General features: G+C 45.0%; 1 protein-coding gene across 1 annotated transcript in view; it reads left to right on the forward strand.

The window, feature by feature from the left end:
- FNDC1 (fibronectin type III domain containing 1) overlaps nt 1–19386 on the forward strand; it is a 113892-nt gene that overhangs the window by 46067 nt on the left and 48439 nt on the right. The window contains exons 5-10 of the mRNA XM_055536128.1: nt 3730–3936; nt 9945–10043; nt 11521–11638; nt 14981–15168; nt 15882–15989; nt 19163–19351. Of these exons, the coding sequence (XP_055392103.1) occupies nt 3730–3936; nt 9945–10043; nt 11521–11638; nt 14981–15168; nt 15882–15989; nt 19163–19351 (909 nt within the window). The remainder of the gene's footprint in view (nt 1–3729; nt 3937–9944; nt 10044–11520; nt 11639–14980; nt 15169–15881; nt 15990–19162; nt 19352–19386) is intronic.

Raw genomic sequence — 19386 nt, forward strand, 5'->3', positions numbered from 1 at the left:
ACATACCTGCAAATGTGAGGCCTACTGTGCAAGGCAGTATGCTCACACTTGGAAGGGGGCCTTTCCAGCTTAGAACCCATGTTTCACGTTTATTAGCAGAAGAGGTTGGGTGGCTGCTGGGATGGCATGAGTGGACGGGGTCTCGGTGGACAAGTGGGGAGACTGGCATCAGGGTGGCTGCATTCAGCTCGCTGCTTGGCACTTAGCCATGTGGGCTTGGTCAGGTACTTCACCTCTCGATCCTCAGTTTTCTTGTGGGGATTATGACATCTGACTTCCTCGCCTGGGAGATGTTGGAAGGACAGTTAAAATGAACCAAGCAAGAGCTTGTAACCAAGTGTGAGGTTCTCTGTAGAATAGAAGTGTGATTGGTCGTAGGGCTGGCCTCAGCCCTGTTGCCAAAGCTTGCTCAGCAGGCCTGGCTTTGTTTCGGAACCCTGGTGTGGAGGGTTGGACCACAGCCTGGAGCCTGGGGCTGGGGGGAGCCCATGCGGTCCGAGGGGGCTGCTGCTGTTCCTGCCACTCGGCAGTGTGGCTGAGATTTAGTGGGCCTGGCCTGGGCCAGGATCTCAGGCCAAAACCTGTTTCGTATGGGACAGAGTCCCTTGTTCTTGGAACCTCCCCCCTTCTTCTTCCTCAGGGACCCCAGCAGTGGATACTTCACCGTCTGAGCCACCAGGGAAGCCCCAAGGCCCCGAGGCGAGGCCTGCTCTCCACTGACGCTGGCCCCACTGTGAAGTAGATGAGCTGGCCGGGTCTCAGGGCGGGGGCCGGGCCACAGAGCCGGGACGCCATCTCTGCTCAGTGATTTACTGCTTAGCTGAATCTTGTTAGACCCATGCATGTGTTTTTGGTCAACTTGCCCGTGTTGCTGGAGATCATCCCAGAAGTCCCAGACGGATGGGCAGCTCTCTGCAGTGGTGGGCAGAGTGGTTGTGTCACTCAGGGCTTTAGGACAAGAGTGAGTGGAGAGGGCAACCCTGAGGCTGGGCATATCGGTGACAGCACCATGGACACCCACCACATTTGCCGCTGCCCCAAGGAGATAGCCTGTGCCCGCCGTGGGGGTGGAGGGGAGCCTGCCAGTCCTGCTGGGAAGAAGAGCAGTGCAAATGGCCTGTGGCAGCTCGAGCAGGCGTCATTTCTCACGTCCGCATCACCAAGGGTCCCTCGAGGAGGTATGAGCTTTTCTTAAGAGTAAATGAATACCGTGTATTATTGGCAGACAGAATGTTTAAATAATTTATTTTTGATTGAAGGATAGCCGCTTTACAATATTTGTGCCATACATGAATTAGCCCTAGGTGTATATATGTCCCCTCCCTCTTGAACCTCTCTCCCACCTGCCGCCCATTCCCACCCCTCTAGTTGTTACAAGGCCCCAGTTTGAGTTCCCTGAGTCATATAGCAAATTTCCATTGGCTGTCTATTTTATATATGGTAGTGTATATGCATCCGTGCTACTCTCCCCATTCATCTTACCCTCTCCTTCCTCCCCACTGGCCTGTTCATAAGTCAGTTCTCTAGGCAGACATCATTTTCAAGTTATAGACTTCTTAAAAAAAAAAGAAAGCCCTGATGCCTGCCCAAAGCCGGACACTCTGGAACCAAACGCCAGCCTCAGGGGGTTTTCCTGGGAGAGGCTGTGGGCTCGCTCATCAGAGGGGCTTCTGATAGAACCGTGTGCTGTAGGTGGTGATAGTTTGTGTTGGAGGCACACAGAGTACAACTTGACTTGGAAGATGTAAAGAGAATGAAGCCAAGTTTTCTGCTTCCTTTAAAATTTCCTCTCTTGACCTCTGTTCCCCTGCCTATGGCTCACATCAAGTTTCTTTCATAACTTTGCACAAAGCTGAAGATGATGCAAACACTATTCCTGAAAAGTTAAACTTGGTTGTATATTTTGTTCTGATGCATGCCATCCAAAAATGTGCTGACTTCAAAAACCAAACCAAAGTTTCATCGAGACTCAGCATGCTGCCCCTTGTCCAGATTTTGCCTCTCGTGAGTCGTTTTTACCAGATATTTTCGCTACCAGCTTTTAAAAAACGATTCCTACCCTAGCCCCACAAGTGGACAAGGTCTGTTCAGCAGTGACACATGCTGATGAAGAAAATCCACAGTCACCCACAGATAATGCAAGCGCTTAATGAGATTTGACAGTCTGGATCTTTCTAGAAACACTGAGCATCCTGATCTTAGGAGTATGAAGGAAGAGGTCCCCATTGGGACTCATAAGCAAAATCAACTTATCGGATTAATGTAGGAACTCATTCCATGAATCAGTACTGTGCTGTTAATGAATTGGACTATTCGTACTAAACACTTGAGACAAATTTTCTTTTCAATTATAGAGATGTGCATATTTGTCCTTTCCATATTGCTTGGTGGTCCCTAATTTTTATAGAGGCTAGATTCTTGAAATGGAGAGCCCATCTCTGAACTTAGAATAAAGCTGAGTTCAGTTTACATCACCAGGGTGCAAAACAAAATTTTATATAGTTGGTTCATTGTGCTATTGGATTAAAAACAAAAAAATCTCAATAATCTCTACTTTGTGTATTGGGGAAAATATTTGTTGAACCATGATATGATATTCTTTTAGCAGCCTTTAGGAATGAGGGCGCTCAGTGACTGATTAGGTAGCTCCAGCTAATATACAAAAGGATATTCCTTTTGGTTCGAAGACACAGTCCGGTGACTGACTTCTTGGCATAACCATCTCCAATTATTATGCTGTTGAAACTCATGCCAACTCATGACATTTTTTGTTTGTTTATTTTGTTTTAGTTAGTGTTAAAATATTCACTTAGGTGGGAATTTTCCAGTCTAATAAAATTAGAATTGGTGATGGGGGTGATGTACATAGGGGAGGAACGATGCTTGGGAAATAAACCTGGCTTACATAGCCAGAGAGACACTCACTGGGTCACTGGATCCCACGAAAGTGCTAGAACGTGGCCCGCTGTCAGAAACAGGCAGTGTAGTTATCACGTAGTCTGTAACCCTTGTTCCCAAACGTATCATCAGCTCTTAATCGATGGAAAAGCAAAACTTCGAACATTAAGTACTGGCCTTGCTTTGAGAATGTTAACTATGAGAGTGACTCCTGAGACTTAACAGCTTAGTAAGAGTGCTGGAAATGGATTCATTTAGCAGGAAGGCAACAGCAGACGTGGGGCATAGCAGCAGGGTTTGTCTGAAGGGGCACGACTTGGACACGCCAGAGAAATTAAGATCAAAACCAGAAAGCAGGATTGAGCTCTTAGTGAGTCCCCATAAAGACAAGGAAAGCCCAGTTTTTTCCCCCAAACTTATAGAGGAAAAGCTTCCAGGAGGACAGTTAAAAATAGCATGAAAGTGTGTTTGCTGTATTTTATGCTGACCCTTTGCTTTCACCAGAGGATATATAGTTTTTGGCTTTAAGGGGGCAAGAGGAAATAGATGAAAAGGAACACTGTAAAGCATCCAGGATTTCTGGCTGGCAGTCTCACACATGGTATGTTTTCACTTTAAATCCTTGAGACCTCTCGGCCTCCTGTGTGGGGTGGATACCAACTGTTGATACCCTTGGGGAAAGAATGTTCTTACTAGAACTGGTTACCCAAAGTGGATGTCTTAAGCCCAGCTGCTGATTGTCGTGGCTCCATCTTTGGGCACGCTTTTCCCTCCTCTGTCGGGAGCTCTGGGGTTTGCTGTTTAACGGTCTTGTGTCGTGTCCTCTTTAAGAAAAGGACGTGCCCAACAAGCCCTTGCGCGTCCGAGTCCGCTCCTCCGACGACCGGCTGTCAGTGGCGTGGAAAGCACCGCGCCTGTCTGGAGCCAAGAGTCCACGCCGATCCCGGGGCTTCCTTCTGGGCTACGGAGAAAGTGGCCGGAAGATGAATTACGTCCCACTGACGAGAGATGAGCGAACGCACGAAATCAAAAAGCTAGGTGAGTTTCATGTTCATTGCCTTAATGTCTTAATGATCTTGGCGATCATTTTTAGATCTTGAAGCTCTTTTGAACAGAAAGTTGTCTTTCGGCTGTGATGTTCATTTTCCAGGTGTTGCAGTTATTCGGAAATTCACTGTTCTGCCTTCCCTCCACGCCTCCGTCCTTTTCACCTTTCATTATCGGTGGGACAAGGCCGCCCAACAAGTGTCCATCAGCAGCTTCCTGATCGGGGTGGTGCTGATGCCATGATGTGGGTTGGTTTTCTGGATGTGCCAGGGTTGGGGGGCGGTTGGTGGTGAGCCTAAATGCTTTTCCCATCTTAGCTCCGCTTTCATCGTTTAGCTTTTTAAAAAATATAATTTTATTTGTTTATTTTGGGCTGTGCTGGGTCATCATCGCTGTGTGGGCTTTTCTCTAGTTGTGGCGAGCGGGGGCTCCTCTCTAGCTGTGGTGTACCGGCTTCTCATTGCATTGTCTTCTTTTGTTGCGGAGCACGGGCTCTAGGGTGTGTGGACTTCAGTAGTTGTGGCGTGTGGACTCTAGAGCGCAGGCTTAATAGTTGTGGCCTACAGGCTTAATTGCTCTGAGGCCTGTGGGATCTTCCCAGAGATCAGGGATCGAACCCATGTCTCCTGCATTGGCAGGCAGATTCTTTACCACTGAGTCATCAGGGAAGCCCCATCGTTTAGCTTTTTAAGCTTCATCTTAGATCCTGGGGCATTGGACCTTGGGTCCCATTGAGATGAAGTGTGGTGGCAGCTGATAGAGCCTGTGGACCAAGGCTGCCCTCCTTCCTCTTTGCAAACTCTGATGCCTCTGAAGGAGGCATCGAAGCATCAGCCGTGGAGGCTGAAGGAACATTTGCCAGGAGAGGCTGTGAGCTTGGTTGCCTGGTTCGAGGCCTGCTTGCCTTGCTCATCAACAGGCCTGGAGAGTGGACACGGGCTATGCTCCGAGGTGGGGCAGCGATGATTCCTTGCACCTGGCATTCCTTGGGGGTGGATACCCTGCAGCACTCCTAGAACACTGCTGCTTTTCTTCCTTCCTTTACGCTCCCTTATCTACATGATGAGTTTGGCAGGAGGCACTGGGCAAGTGTGGCTGAGCCCCTTCCTTCCGCATCCTGTAGGGGAAGCTGGGTTGCAGAGCATACAGTCTGTTCTGCTCCTCTGTGGCTGAGTTGTGGATGGCCCAGGGTTGCTGGGGCCATGAGGTCTGTCTGCCTCTGGGGTTTGGTCTGACCTGCCACAAGTCCTCCAGCTTGGTGTACACCAGCAAGAGGCACTGTGCCCTCCCCCACTGCTTAGTCTTGTTCCCTTCCTAACTGAATCAGTGCTCAAGCGAAGAAGAGGGTGTGATTCTACTGGGTCCTGCTGAGACTCCAGGGGGATACTGGGGTCTCATCACGATCATGGCTCAGCTCCCAGCACACACAATGAGGGGCTGGAGACTGACCAGGGCAGGTTTGAGCTGCTGGAGGCACTGAGCGGGAGGCTGGGCTGGATTTCCTCCCTGAAAGATCCTCAGAAGTTACCTTACTGCTCTGCTCAGACACCCGCTGTTGGAAAAGTCAGTCGGATGTTCCTAGGGCAGGATCGGCCCGGCATCCTGGGGGCTTTATGAGGTCTCCACGTGGTGGCACAGGCAGCCATGAGCCGGGCATGGCATCGAAGCCTCAAAATAGATGCTAGGCTTTTTCCAGCCAGTACAGACTACCTATCTGTCTGCTCCAAAGCCACATAAAACCACTAGGGATTGCAGGAGAGACTGGAGAAATCTGAGTGGTGCATATTTTGTGAAGGCTGGCTTCAGTATTAGCAGCAAGACCCAGAGCTAGAGGCTTCATTCGTTCATCCAGCCATTCCGGGGCCTACCCCTAGCCCTGAGTGGTTGTGCTGTGCAGGTTACATGGTGGTTTCGGGGAGTCGGGCCAAGTTCTATCCAGAGCATCAGCAGGAGAGCCGAGTCCCCACCTTTGCGTATCTGACACTGCAGGCAAGCGCTGTGCCAGCGGGGACTGCTCACTGCTCAGAGCTCTTTCCTAGACACCACGCATTAAAGTGTTCTTTGGTGTCGACGAGTTTTTCATCTGACTGGTTCTGTTAACTTTTTGTTTCCTTAGTAGTGAAGCCCTGGCTCCCTTGAGCATAGCAGAAGGATTTTTTTTTTTTTTTTTTGACTTCCTAAACTTGAGCAAATGTTGGCACTGAGGTCAGGGATAGGCCCCAATCCCAGCCTGAATGGACAGCTCAGGACTCCACTCACTAGTTTTGGAATGTTCACCAAATAAAAAGTGCTGCATTTGCCATCGTGAAGATGTATGTGATCACGTACGAGGAGGTCTCACTGGACACTAGCTCATCCTGGCCGGGAGGATGGGGCGACGTGAATTCCCAGGGATGTCGGAGTGCCCTGTTGTGTTCGAGGATACTGGTCTCCTTACTGTATCCTGCATAGGATTTTAATTCTACTGGTAATGGAGATGCCACGGAAAGTGTGGTACTGCAGGGAATGGCCAAACCTTAAGGAAACTTGGAGAAAAATGGGCCTGTGGTCCCGTCAGCAGAAACCCTGCCCTCGGAGTCATTCATCAAACATGTCCCCTTGGGCATCTTCTAAGTCAGGCACCGTCCTGACACGGCCCCTCACAGTCCCCTACAGGGGCAGACGGTCCCTAGAGTGCGTAGAGCTCGCTGTTGTGAAAGCGGCCGCAGGGGACAGAGAAGCGTCAGGGGCAGGCAGCTCTCTGGCCTCCGGGAGGGGCCGCCAGTGTTGAATCTTGTACTTAGAGGAGCCCCCCAGGGGGTGGTGGGAATACGGAGGGGGAGGAGGTAGCCAGCCCAGAGGAGGTGGGAGCCGGACAGTAAAGAGGAACGAGCCTCTGGAGTCCTTCAGGACATTTCCATGGACCTTCGGGAGTCAGTTTCTGCCACGTCACACTGAGGTCAGGAAGTGAGGGGAGTCGGTGGCTCTGATGCACAGGGGTGGGACCTGGGGTCCCAGGGGTCCCTTGGATGGTGATGCTGCGCTCATTTTGGAAATTTTGTTTCTACTCTATTCAATGATAAAGGAGCGCAGGAAGAAGTGTGCTTTTATACCACTGGGTCTCTATGATATCTCTATGAAAAAGTGGTGAACTGAGGCATGCCCAGCTCTCAGGCGCTTTCTCAGCCCAGGGTCAGCGTCCCGTGGGGTCTGGGCTCTCTGCCCCTTCTCACCTATGTTAGTAAGAGCCCAGGGCTTCTCTGAGACCAGCCTAGCATTTGGGCTATGTCCTTGGGGTCATCTCACCCCACTGAGCTGGCTCCTCATCCATGAAAAGGAGATGGTGAGAGTGGCTTATTTGTGGGGCTTTGTCGGGACTAAGTGAGGAACTGAGATAAAATGCTTAACCCGACCCAGAGACTAGACCTGGCACACACGGGCCGGTGTTATAGTTTACTGCAGTGCAGCCTGTTCCCTGGAGGTCATCTCAGGCCACACTGACCTGGAGAGCACAGCAAGTCAAGAATCTGGGCATTCAGCAAATCAAGAATCTGGGCATTCAGCAAATCAAGAACTTTAAGAATTATACTGCAGACATGCAGGAGAGTCTGTCGTGAGAAACTGGTCTTTTCTTGGTGGTTCCTGATAAATGATGAGCCACTGCTTTGCACAGTTAGTTCTTTATACATGTTCCTGGATTGTGAAATTGAACAGTAAAAATTTTCTTTGTTGACATTTGGTGTGCTTGTCAGTAGCGCCAAGAGATTAACACATCTGAAGGGACTCCAATGTTGAGACATTTAACGTTCTGGGAATCCAAGTGTTACAAGCTTGGTTCTTCCTTTTTGTAAAACATAACATTTCAGAATTTTCTGACAGAATAAGAAGTGAGAGCCTCAGCCTAATACTGTACTCTGGTCACAGTGTGAGTTTCATCTGCCCTATGTATGTATGTATGACTCAATGACATGAGTTTGAGTAAACTCTGGGAGTTGGTGATGGACAGGGAGGCCGGGTGTGCTGCAGTCCATGGGGTCGCAAAGAGTCGGTGAGCGACTGAACTGAACTGAACTGATGTATGTACAGATACATAGAGACCGTGCAGCTTGTCACGTGTTACTCCTTCGCTTGAAATGTGATTAGTCTATAGAAGTTTACATAAACAGGGCTCTCTGTGTGAGTTTTTTTGAACATGGGTCTCCTTTTATGTTTACTGTTTGTAAAAACAATAGGTTTGTTCTGCCATCGCCACATGGACGTTTGCCATTCCTGCAGGCAGGCCACCAGCATTATACATTTTCTTTAGGATTTTAGTGACACGTTATGGGCTTCCCAGGTGGCTCAGATGGTAACAAATCAGCCTGCAATGAAGGAGACCCTAGTTTGTTCCCTGGGTCAGGAAGATCCCCTGGAGAAGGGCATGGCAACCCACTCCAGTATTCTTGCCTGGAGAATCCCATGGACAGAGGAGCCTGGTGCACTGCAGTCCATGGGGTCACAAAGAGTCGGACACAACTGACTGAGCACACATGCATGCCGTCTTATTAATGTGCTGACGTATTACCTGATAATATAATTATCCGTATTAGTAGTATGTCAAGTGGCCTCATTTTTATTCTTGAACTGATCAAGGCTGCTATAGGAAACAAGCATGATAGAACCTGGAGTTGGGTATTAGCAACTTTGGATTTAGGGAAGATTATGAGTCCTTCTTGGAAGGAAAGTTATGACCAACCTAGATAGCATATTGAAAAGCAGAGACATTACTTTGCCAACAAAGGTACGTCTAGTCAAGGCTATGGTTTTTCCAGTGGTCATGTATGGATGTGAGAGTTGGACTGTGAAGAAAGCTGAGCGCCGAAGAATTGATGCTTTTGAACTGTGGTGTTGGAGAAGACTCTTGAGAGTCCCTTGGCCTGCAAGGAGATCCAACCAGTCCATCCTAAAGGAGATCAGTCCTGGGTGTTCTTTGAAAGAACTAATGCTAAAGCTGAAACTTCAGTAGTTTGGCCACCTCATGTGAAGAGCTGACTCATTGGAAAAGACTCTGATGCTGGGAGGGATTGGGGGCAGGAGGAGAAGGGGATGGCATCACTGACTCGACAGACATGAGTTTGAGTGAACACCGGAAGCTGGTGATGGACAGGGAGGCCTGGCGTGCTGCGATTCATGGGGTCACAAAGAGTCAGACACGACTGAGTGACTGAACTGATGAGTCCTTCTTAGGGGTGTGACTTTGGGCAAGTTAACCCATTTTTGTGGTTTTATGTCCTCATTTGTAAAATAAGAAAGTTCAAATTGGAAGAAAGCCAGAGTGTTACCTGGGTCTCAGACTCAGTGATTCCATAGTACTTGAGAACTGTAGGTTTTAGTTTTTGTAGTTTATTTCCAAATAATGTTTTCAAGTTTAGATTGGATATTAGTGGGCCCAATGCACAAGTTGGGGGGTGGGAGTGGGGGTGAATGGATAGAACAATCTAGAAATAAAGGATGAGTCTAGACTCCTCTGTTTGCTCTTAGCTCATTTTCAGAGACGCAGTTCTGAGGATTTTAGTTCAAAGGGCACAGCGTCCCCCTTGGGCTGAGAGCCTGGTGTACTTGATATTCTTTGTCTCTCTCCTCTCTATTTGATGAAAAATAAAAACAGGGACATTCCCTCCTCTCTGGAGGTAAAAAAAATATTTACCTCCAATATTTAAGTCCAAGGGAATTACATGGAAAAATACACTATTCTTTTCCCTTTTTAAACATTGTTCATCTTTCTTTGACACTTATGCAGTAGAAACCCACTTTTTCAGGAGTTGCACGTAAAAACCACTTCCACGTTTCCGGACATAAATTGTGTTCTTTTTGAGTTTAGTTCCTACAGCTCTCGGTCTCATCTGTAGTTGTCCTGAGTAAGTTAGAATGCCAATAAGGTGAGAAGGGAAGGAGGTAAGGGGAGGGAGACATCGACAAGCAGGGGTGTGCTTTCCAGAGAACCAGTGGCGGAACCTCATCCTTTGTTTGTTGGTCCGCAGCCTCCGAGTCGGTGTATGTGGTCTCTCTGCAGTCCATGAACTCCCGGGGGCAGAGTCAGCCAGTCTACAGGGCTGCCCTAACGAAGCGGAAGATTTCAGGTATGTCTCCAGGGACGCATCTGGTCAAACCATGGTCTAGGGCTTGGCTGTTTTCCAATGATGCTGGCCGGGTGATGACGTACATGGATTTTATTGGGTATAAGGGGAAATAGGGGGGCAGACTTGGTCATATAGGGAGGCACGAGTGTTTCTTTTCTACTCAGAGGCTAGAGTGTTCCTGTGATGCAATCTATCCCTGTGTATATTTGAATGGCTTCAGATTTGTCATGATAGCCCCAAGCATTTATTCCATTTATAGGCACGGTCTGATCCACACATAAATTGCCCTTGGTGATAGACTGGGAACAAAGAGAGAGAGAAGGGTAGGTGTGGATGGGGCAGCACACAAGATATGCCCTCACACTTTATTTCAGCTAAAACTGCCTAAAAATGGCATTGGGAAGAGTGAGAAAAAATGTAAAACTGGCTTGCTGATAGCCTGATCATTGGTCACTTACTTAGGGATGGTTTTTTCCACATCTGTTCACAGATGCTTTTTATGTCAGTCATATAGTAACAAATTACATATACCTTTTCTGGATCATGTACCTTAATTTAAAGAGGCAACCTATGACATAATGATATTTGTGAATTCACAATTTATTTAAATAATATATTTATATGGTATATGCTTATATTGATAGTTACTATAATTGTACATTGTATAATAAAAGTCACACATGTATGATGTTTCACTTTTAAAAAATTCTTTAATTGATGCTCTAGAAGAAGTCCCTGTATCACTTTCCTAAAGGCTACATAGTTAGCTTCCCTTACTTGTAGTAAAAGCCACAACCTTTTGAAACATGATCCGTGAAAGTTGAAATGATAAAACATATGAAAAAACCCGCAAAACTCCAAGAGACTAAGAAAAGCAAAACTGAAGACATCTTGTGAGTCTCAGTGTTACAGACCGCACGTAAGCTTTGTGACTTTACTGTAGTCCATTGGAAACTGTCAAACTGAATTCTCTTTTCTATCTGAATATAACTTTTAATCTGCTTTGGAATCATATATTCTAAATTGCGAGGACACCAAACTCAATGTGACTTGTGCAATTGTTGAGCTAGAATTCTTATTTCATGCCATAATCACCCAGGAAATGCTCTGAATTGAACTTTTCTTCCCCAAACTTTTGCTTCCTGTAAAAATAGTAGTATTTCCCAGAAACTCAAAGTGTATACTGAGAAAGCTCTGAGTGATTTGGACTATCTCTGACCAAGGCAAAGCATCTCCTTTTGCACGACTGTCCTTATGTGGATTGGGTTAGGCAGCTTAGAATATGTTTAAGAAGAGAAAGAATGGAGATTTTTGGTTTTCTGTGTTGACCAATCAAATAATTGCTTGACTTTCTATTCATTTTATTTTATCTAAATCGAGCATAAACAATTTAAAATCTAGGCTCTGGGGGCCAGCGGGATTCAGGGCAGAGCCTGTTGTAGGGACAGCCTTTCCACACGCCCCATTGTCGTTGCAGAAGAAGATGAACTGGACGTACCTGAAGACATCAACGTCCGGGTTATGTCGTCCCAGTCTGTGCTGGTAGCCTGGGTGGATCCTGTTTTGGAAAAACAGAAGAAAGTTGTTGCATCAAGGTACTTTTCCTTCTTTCTTTGTCTTTATTTTCTGTATGAGAGACATGGTTTTTCTGGCCCTGAAGAGACACGTATTTGTTTGAACGATTGTATTTTCAGACATACGTGAATGCTGACCTGTTTTGTAGCTGATGGGTAGACTGTTCTAGGACAATCTAGGTGGTTCTGTGGGTGGTACACACTCCCACAGATTAGATGTGGGTAAGACACACAGCGGGCCTTCACATCTCATCTGTTCATAGTCTGATCTTGTTTCTGGGATTTTCCTAGATTCTGTTTCATTCTTTGCCCCAAGTTTTGCTTTGTCTCTTGAATGTTCTATTCAGGCACAGAGGACATGGGTCCATCTTAGGAAGAAGAGCCTTACCGTCTTCCTGGTATTTGGAGATAGTGGCCGCAGGAAGGGTCTTGTGTAGAGTGGTGGACGTGTGTCTAATGTCTTGTGCAGAGTGACTCCTCTTGAAATAGTCTTCAAATGCTGCATGTCTTCCTGTCCAGCTCATCTATACATATGCAACAAAATGTGCTTTATTTTGTCTTAACCCATGATGTTATGCTCTTCTGTTTTTTATGGTCATTTGCAATAGTAATGGAGGAAAAACCAGTCATGAGGTTAAAATAATTTTTGTGTTAAAAAGGTCACTGTTATTGTTCAGTCCTTAAGTCATGTCCAACTCTTTGAGACCCCACGGACTGTAGCACACCAGGCTTCCCTGTCTATCACCATCTCCTGGAGCTTGCTCACACTCATGTCCATTGAGTCAGTGATGCTATCCAATCATCTCATCCTCTGTCGACCTCTTCTTCTCCTGCCTTCAGTCTTTCCCAGCATCAGGGTCTTTTCTAATGAGTTGACTCTTCTCATCAGGTGGCCAAAGTATTGGAGCTTCAGCTTCAGCGTCAGTCCTTTAAATGAATATTCAGGGTTGATTTTCATTAGGATTGACTGTTTTGATCTCCTTGCTGTCCAAGGAACTTTCAGAAGTCTTCTCCAGCACCACTGTTCAAAAGCATCAATTCTTCAGCACTCAGCCTTCTTTAGGGCCCAACTCTTACATCCCTACAGGACTATCAGAAAAACCATAGCTTTGACTATACAGACCTTTGTCAGCAAAGTGGCCACTGGTGAATGCCATTTCTAGTTAGTGGTAGACCAGTAGTCATAAAAATGTGTGTTAAATGACTAACACACAGCCAAGAGAAAGCACACAGCCAAGAGAAAGCCAAAGACTTGGTGGTCTAGTCATTATATATTATTTTTCTAACCTATTTTCAACCAGGAAAAGTGAATATACTTTAGAAAATGAATGGAATATAATGCTGAGTGTGTTTATATATATATATATATATGGTATATAGATGTTATTCTACATTATATATATATATATATATATATATATATTATTTGTTCTAGCTAGAGCTTCTGTCACTGTCTGCTAGTAAAAAAAGACATCTGCTTCTTGTCAGAGACCTCAGAAGATGCATAAGTGGTTCTCTCCCAAGCCATAGGGGCTCCCCCAGCAGGAAGTGTTCCTAATCAACACGGACTTTGGTTTCCAACATCCTGATGAAAACAAAGAAGACTTGAATTTTCTTAGTAGAACTCTTACTGCTAATTGGTGAGCTGTGTCTGCAACTGAGGGCTTCCCTGGTGGCTCAACTGGTAAAGAATCTGCCTGCAATGTGGGAGACCTGGGTTCAGTCCCTGGATTGGGAAGATTCCCCCGGAGGGAAAGGCTACCCACTCCAGTATTCTGGCCTGGAGAATTCCATGGACTGTATAGTCCATGGGGTCGCAAAGAGTTGGGCACGACAGCCTTTCATAACTAATGAAATACCACAATGAGTAGCACACTGTTAAGGCATCAAACGCCATCTACTGTAAGGTGGCCACAAAGAAAACGTCTGAGAAAAGCGACTTGATGGACATGAATTTGAGCAAACTCCAGGAGACAGTGAAGGACAGGGAAGCCTGGTGCTCTGTAGTCCACGGGGTTGCAAAGTGTCGGACATGACTGAGCGACTGAACAACAATAAATGGTGTTTGTAACTTGTAATGTCGAGTGCTGAGGGTGTCTTCTGCCTGGGACTGTCAAATATGAGTGCGTTGGGTCACATGGTACTCCTCTGCCTGATAAGCACACAGCAGAGTTCCTCTGATAAGCCTCTCTCTCCTGCTCTGTTTGTTGTACGTTTTTGTTCATCTCACAGTATTAAGTCTACTCAGAACTACAGGCTGCCTTTCCTTGCGGAACTCATAGAAGACACGCCTGCTTTGGTACTTAGTGAGTCTTCCTGTCTTTCTTTGCTGGAGAGCCAAGGTGCTTTGGGCTGGATCTGGTTCTTAATATTGCCCATTCCACACCAGGTACACACACACAGAGCACATACACACCCCTGCCACACACACACACACACACACACACCACATAACACATGCACAGGCAACACATACATACACACCACATACATACATACCACGTACACACACGTGCACCATATATACACACAGATACCATGTATACACACACACACACCATGTACACACACACCACACACACACACACACACCACACAGAGACACACACCGTGTACACACACACCACATACACACACACACACCACATACACATGCACAGGCAACACATACACACACACCACATACATACACACCATGTACACACACACACACACCACATACATGCCCCTGCCACATACACACACACACAGACACACACCAGATACACATGCACAGACAATACATACACACACACTACATACATACACACCACGTACACACACACACACCACATATACACACACACCACATATACACACACACACCACATACACACACACACCGCACAGAGACACACATCGTGTACACACACACCACATACACATATATCATGTACACACACCCCCACACCCCACTCCCACACACCATGCACATGTACACACACATATACACACCAACACACACATATACCACGTACACACACCCCCCCCACACCCCTAATAAGGCACTTGCCTCATAAAAAGTGTCCCCCCCTTATCCCTCCCTTTTAATTTCTGCTTGATATTTTGAGCAATAAAATGTTTTGGTCTTGAAAAGACACTAAGCTCTGTCTTTCCTGGGCTACTTTAGACACACCTCCCTGGAACGTAAGTAGATTCTTTGAACTAATAACAAAATCACAAGTTTTGAACTTTCTCTTCTTGATTTCACCACTTACCTTCAGAAGTTATCGCTTACGGGGAAGGGAAAACATCAAGGACGCCAGTGTCCACCTGCAGAGAACCGGTCAGCTGGGTGTGTTGCTGCTTTGTGTTTTCTTACAGACAGTACACCGTGCGCTACCGAGAAAAGGGGGAGTCGGCGAGATGGGATCACAAGCAGGTCTCCAACAGACGTGTGCTGGTCGAGAACCTGAGTCCAGACACCATGTATGAATTTGCAGTCCGCATTTCCCAGGGCGAACGAGACGGCAGGTGGAGTACATCTGTCTTCCAGAGAACGCCGGAGTCTGGTCTGTATTCAGCATGGCCTTTGCACTTGCAACTTGGGAATTACCCCTAAAAGGAGATTTAAAGACACTTCAGGGAGCCATAGTGATAATGGCCAGGAGAGGCATTTTTCAAAGTAGCATTACCCCTAAATCTTGTGAGAAGCTTCCTCGGTCCATGCATTAGCCTTTACTGGCTATTTTCCTGAGCATGTTTTTCTGACATGTGGAGTGCATTAAAACCACGTGGAGCCCTCATAAATCCCTGCTGTCTGTGTGAACGCCCCTGAGTAACAAACGCATGGCTCCAGAGTATTGGAGAGACTCTCCTTTCTTAAGACTCAAGTTGTGCTTGATTCTGGGGGAGAAATTTGTTCTATATTCAAGGCTACAATTATTTTCTTTTAAATTACGTCTATTAAAAAAACCCAAACCTTTATCCAGAGGAAGTTGGAACTGGATTGTATTCTTCTTTGTATATTTCAGTATTCACCAATGAGAGAAATTCTGAATTCCTAAAAACATTTCCCCATGTGTGTCTAACCTCCTTGCTCTATGAGTTGCTAAAGCTGACATAAACCGCTAAATACACAAAGAGCAAGTGGAGAATTTTCTCTCATGTATAATAAAAATTAACACAGTAGCTCTGCAATGAAATATATGTATGCAGGGACCATATGTCACTTTTAGAACAGCCATAAGGGCCTTTTTAAACCTGGATTCTTGTCCTTTTGTAGCTCCTACCTCAGCTCCTGAAAATTTAAACGTCTGGCCAGTCAATGGCAAGCCTACAGCCGTCACTGTAGCTTGGGATGCTCTGCCTGAGACCGAGGGGAAAGTGAAAGGTAGGAACCTCATGACTGAGAGTGTAGGCACACGTGGGAGTGAAATACCCAAAGAGAACTGAGTGCGTTGACCCTGATAAACACGGGTTCTAATCGCAGGCTTGGCAACTGCAAAGCAACAGGGAAGTTAACAGACGGATTTGGAATGCCAACCCAGTAGACAAGGATATTTCAGCAGGGTTTTCACTGTCAGTCAGATCGGGGTCATCACGCAGATGACTTTCCATCGCTCCCTGTATGCAGGGATTTTGATGCTACTATCAAAGGGCTGTTGTTAATTGTATGGATGTCACATCATAACCTTTAACCAAAGTGACACCTTGCTTTTCATCCTATGGATCTTTTCATTGTGTCAGTTAAGATCATGGCAGGTCAGGCTGAGCAGGAACCCCATGGGATCATAAATGTCTTGAATGCGCTACAAATATTTGTTGTCATTGTTCAGTTGCTCAGTCGTGTCCAACTCTTTGCAGCCCCATGGACTGCAGCATGCCAGGCTTCCCCGTCCTTCACCATCTCCTGGAGTTTGCTCAAATTCATATCCATTGAGTCTGTGATAACATCCAACCATCTCCTCCTCAGTTGCCCCTTTCTCCTTGAAAATTAAAATGTTATATAGATTTTTTCCCCCATTTGTCAACATGTTGAACAACTGAATTTTGGGGAGGTGGGATTTGAAGAAAAATGATCTTAAAACAGGAAAAAAAAATACTGTAGATTTAAAAAAATGAAAATAGAATAAAATAGTCACAACTAGATAAATTTTAAAATAGTCTGTTAGAACATTAAATAAGAGCACAAATAATTTCTTTTTAATGTAAAAACATTCAGAAACCTTTTGGAAATCTACCTGGAGACATTTAAAAGAGTGGTATTAAGGGTTAGGCTTCCCAGGTGGCTCAGCAGTAAAGAACCTGCCTGCCAATGCAGCAGACATGGGTTCAGTCCCTGGGTCAGGAAGCTCCTCTGAAGAAGGAAATGGCATCCCACTCTAGTATTCTTGCCTGGGAAATCCGATGGACAGAGGAGCCTGGCAGGTTACAGTCCATGGGGTCGCAGAGAGACACGACTTAGCAATTAAACGACAATTGAGGGTTAGGTTTCGACTACACAAATGTACTCTAAGGGTACTTTTTATTGTCACTTGATTTTGGAAGAAAACTTTAATATGCAAAATTTGTGTAAGCTGAAGGAAATTCAGCAAATTATCACTGATCTCCTTTGAGAATTTCTTAATGAAAGAAAATGGATGGTTCTCTTTTGTATTCAACCTTAAGTTATCTTTGGTAATCTATAAGGATATCTTTTCATGAGACAGTAAAAATTACAGAAGATAGAAAAAAGTATTTCTAAAATTCAATGCTTTCTTTCTAGGTTTTTAAAGAATATACTGTACTATTCTTGCTCATTTATTTATTTATTTTTTGAATAAATCAGAAACAAACAAAGAAATAGTTGGCCCCTTTTAATCATTCTTTTTATGACAATTTGAACATTGGCTTCTGTATTATTATCATGATGCTGAAAAGACTTCTGAAACCTGAATAAAAACATTTTTTAGCTGACTACCATTTTTAGTTATTAAAAAAAGTCAATTATTGTTCCTTGGTGACCTTATTACCATGCTACTTACTTTTTTCACCCATTCCCACATCTTACTTTACATTTTAGCTCTTTGGCAAAAGAAACTCCCTGGTAGTCAATTAAATATCGCCAGAAGTAATAATAGCTACTGAGGTTTTATGTCCAAAAGAACTCATGTACCTCACTAACCTAAAGGTGTAGTGGTGGAATTGTAAATTCACAATTATCCTGGGGCATTTTTTACATCTGAGAAAAAGAAAATATAATAAAAGAATATATTTTGACATGGTCAAATTTTTTCCAGATGAATTGAATCCATAAAAACAATCTAAATTACAAAATTTTATAGACAGTGGGTTTTTTAAATTCTTACTTTTGACCACCACAAATGACTAGTTTGTTCATTTTCGACAAGAAAAGAATGCTGGTTTATTTTTTTCAGACAAATGCTGAAAAGGATTTTTGGATGAAAGTTTTTTAACTAATGTACTTTTTAAAGATTAGAGCTTAGGGAAAAAGGAAAGCCCATCCATGCTTCCCTAAGAAGTATGATGGTTGCATGGTTATTGTGTAATTCATCCCCTCCTCCCCCCCAGCCCCTTGGTTAGCTCCTACTCATATTAACTCAGTAAGTTATAAATCTTGTTATTGGCAGGAAAATATTCATGACAGTTTTTAGTTGCGGATGAAAATTATGCTTCAAAACCTTGTTGTTATTCAGTCACTAAGTCGTGTCCGACTCTTTGCGACCCCATGGACTGCAGCAGGCCAGGCTTCCCGGTTCTTCACTATCTCCCTGAGTTTGCTCAAACTCATGTCCTTTGAGTCAGTGATGCCATCCAACCATGGGACTGAAGCCTTGGAATGGATGGTTTCAAAACATGACTTCCTTATGTTGCACTATTTCCATATAAGTGCAGAGATATATTAATTCCTTGGACTGAATTTGCTATGATTTTCAAAGCCCAAGGCATAATATGTTTGCAGATATAGGGAAACATTAAACATCACATAAGTCTATGTATGACTCAGCAACTTGTCCTTACAGTTTTAAAAACTGAAAAATCCTTTTCCGAATATATTAAGAACTTCCCTAATTATTATAAAAGTGAAATTAGATTTCAAATATGGAATTTATCTGGCTTAATGTACAAATACAAACAGCCCCGATTCATAAAACGGAACTCTTGAGGTGTCAGCAGCTATTCAGAATCAGTTCCCCTGCCCTGATTTCTTCTATTCTGGTTATATTCTGTCATGGTAAATTAGTAAATAAACACAATGAGGAAAAAACCCAAACACAGTGTAAATATTTTTGGTACGTTGTGTGAAGACTGGCCTCCTGGGGTCCATATGCTGAGTTTGCAGTAAATGGAAAATTGCCAGCTGATTGACTGTCTGGTGGCCTGATTGAGTCGCCGGTTCACCTCTTACTGTGTCTTTATGCTCCAGCTGCTGACTTGGCATGCATAGCTAGAGTATTAATTTTAGTAATGCGCATTCTAATTCATCCTGCCCGTACAGTCTGTCTGCTGGACACAGGACTGTTTTCAGTTTCCTCCTTCCAACCGTCTGCCAAATCATTTCAGAGTACATTCTTTCATACGCCCCGGCTCTCAAACCATTTGGAGCGAAGTCCCTCACCTACCCTGGAGAGACGACGTCTGCCCGGGTAGAAGGTCTGCAGCCTGGGGAACGCTATCTTTTCAAAATCCGGGCCGCCAACAGGAGAGGAATGGGGCCTCATTCCAAAGCCTTCATTGTTGCTCTGCCACCAAGTAAGCATGGTGTGTCTGTGGCTCTCTTTCTCTCT

Source organism: Bubalus kerabau, chromosome 9, assembly GCF_029407905.1.
Source record: "Bubalus kerabau isolate K-KA32 ecotype Philippines breed swamp buffalo chromosome 9, PCC_UOA_SB_1v2, whole genome shotgun sequence".
Lineage (NCBI taxonomy): Eukaryota > Metazoa > Chordata > Mammalia > Artiodactyla > Bovidae > Bubalus > Bubalus kerabau.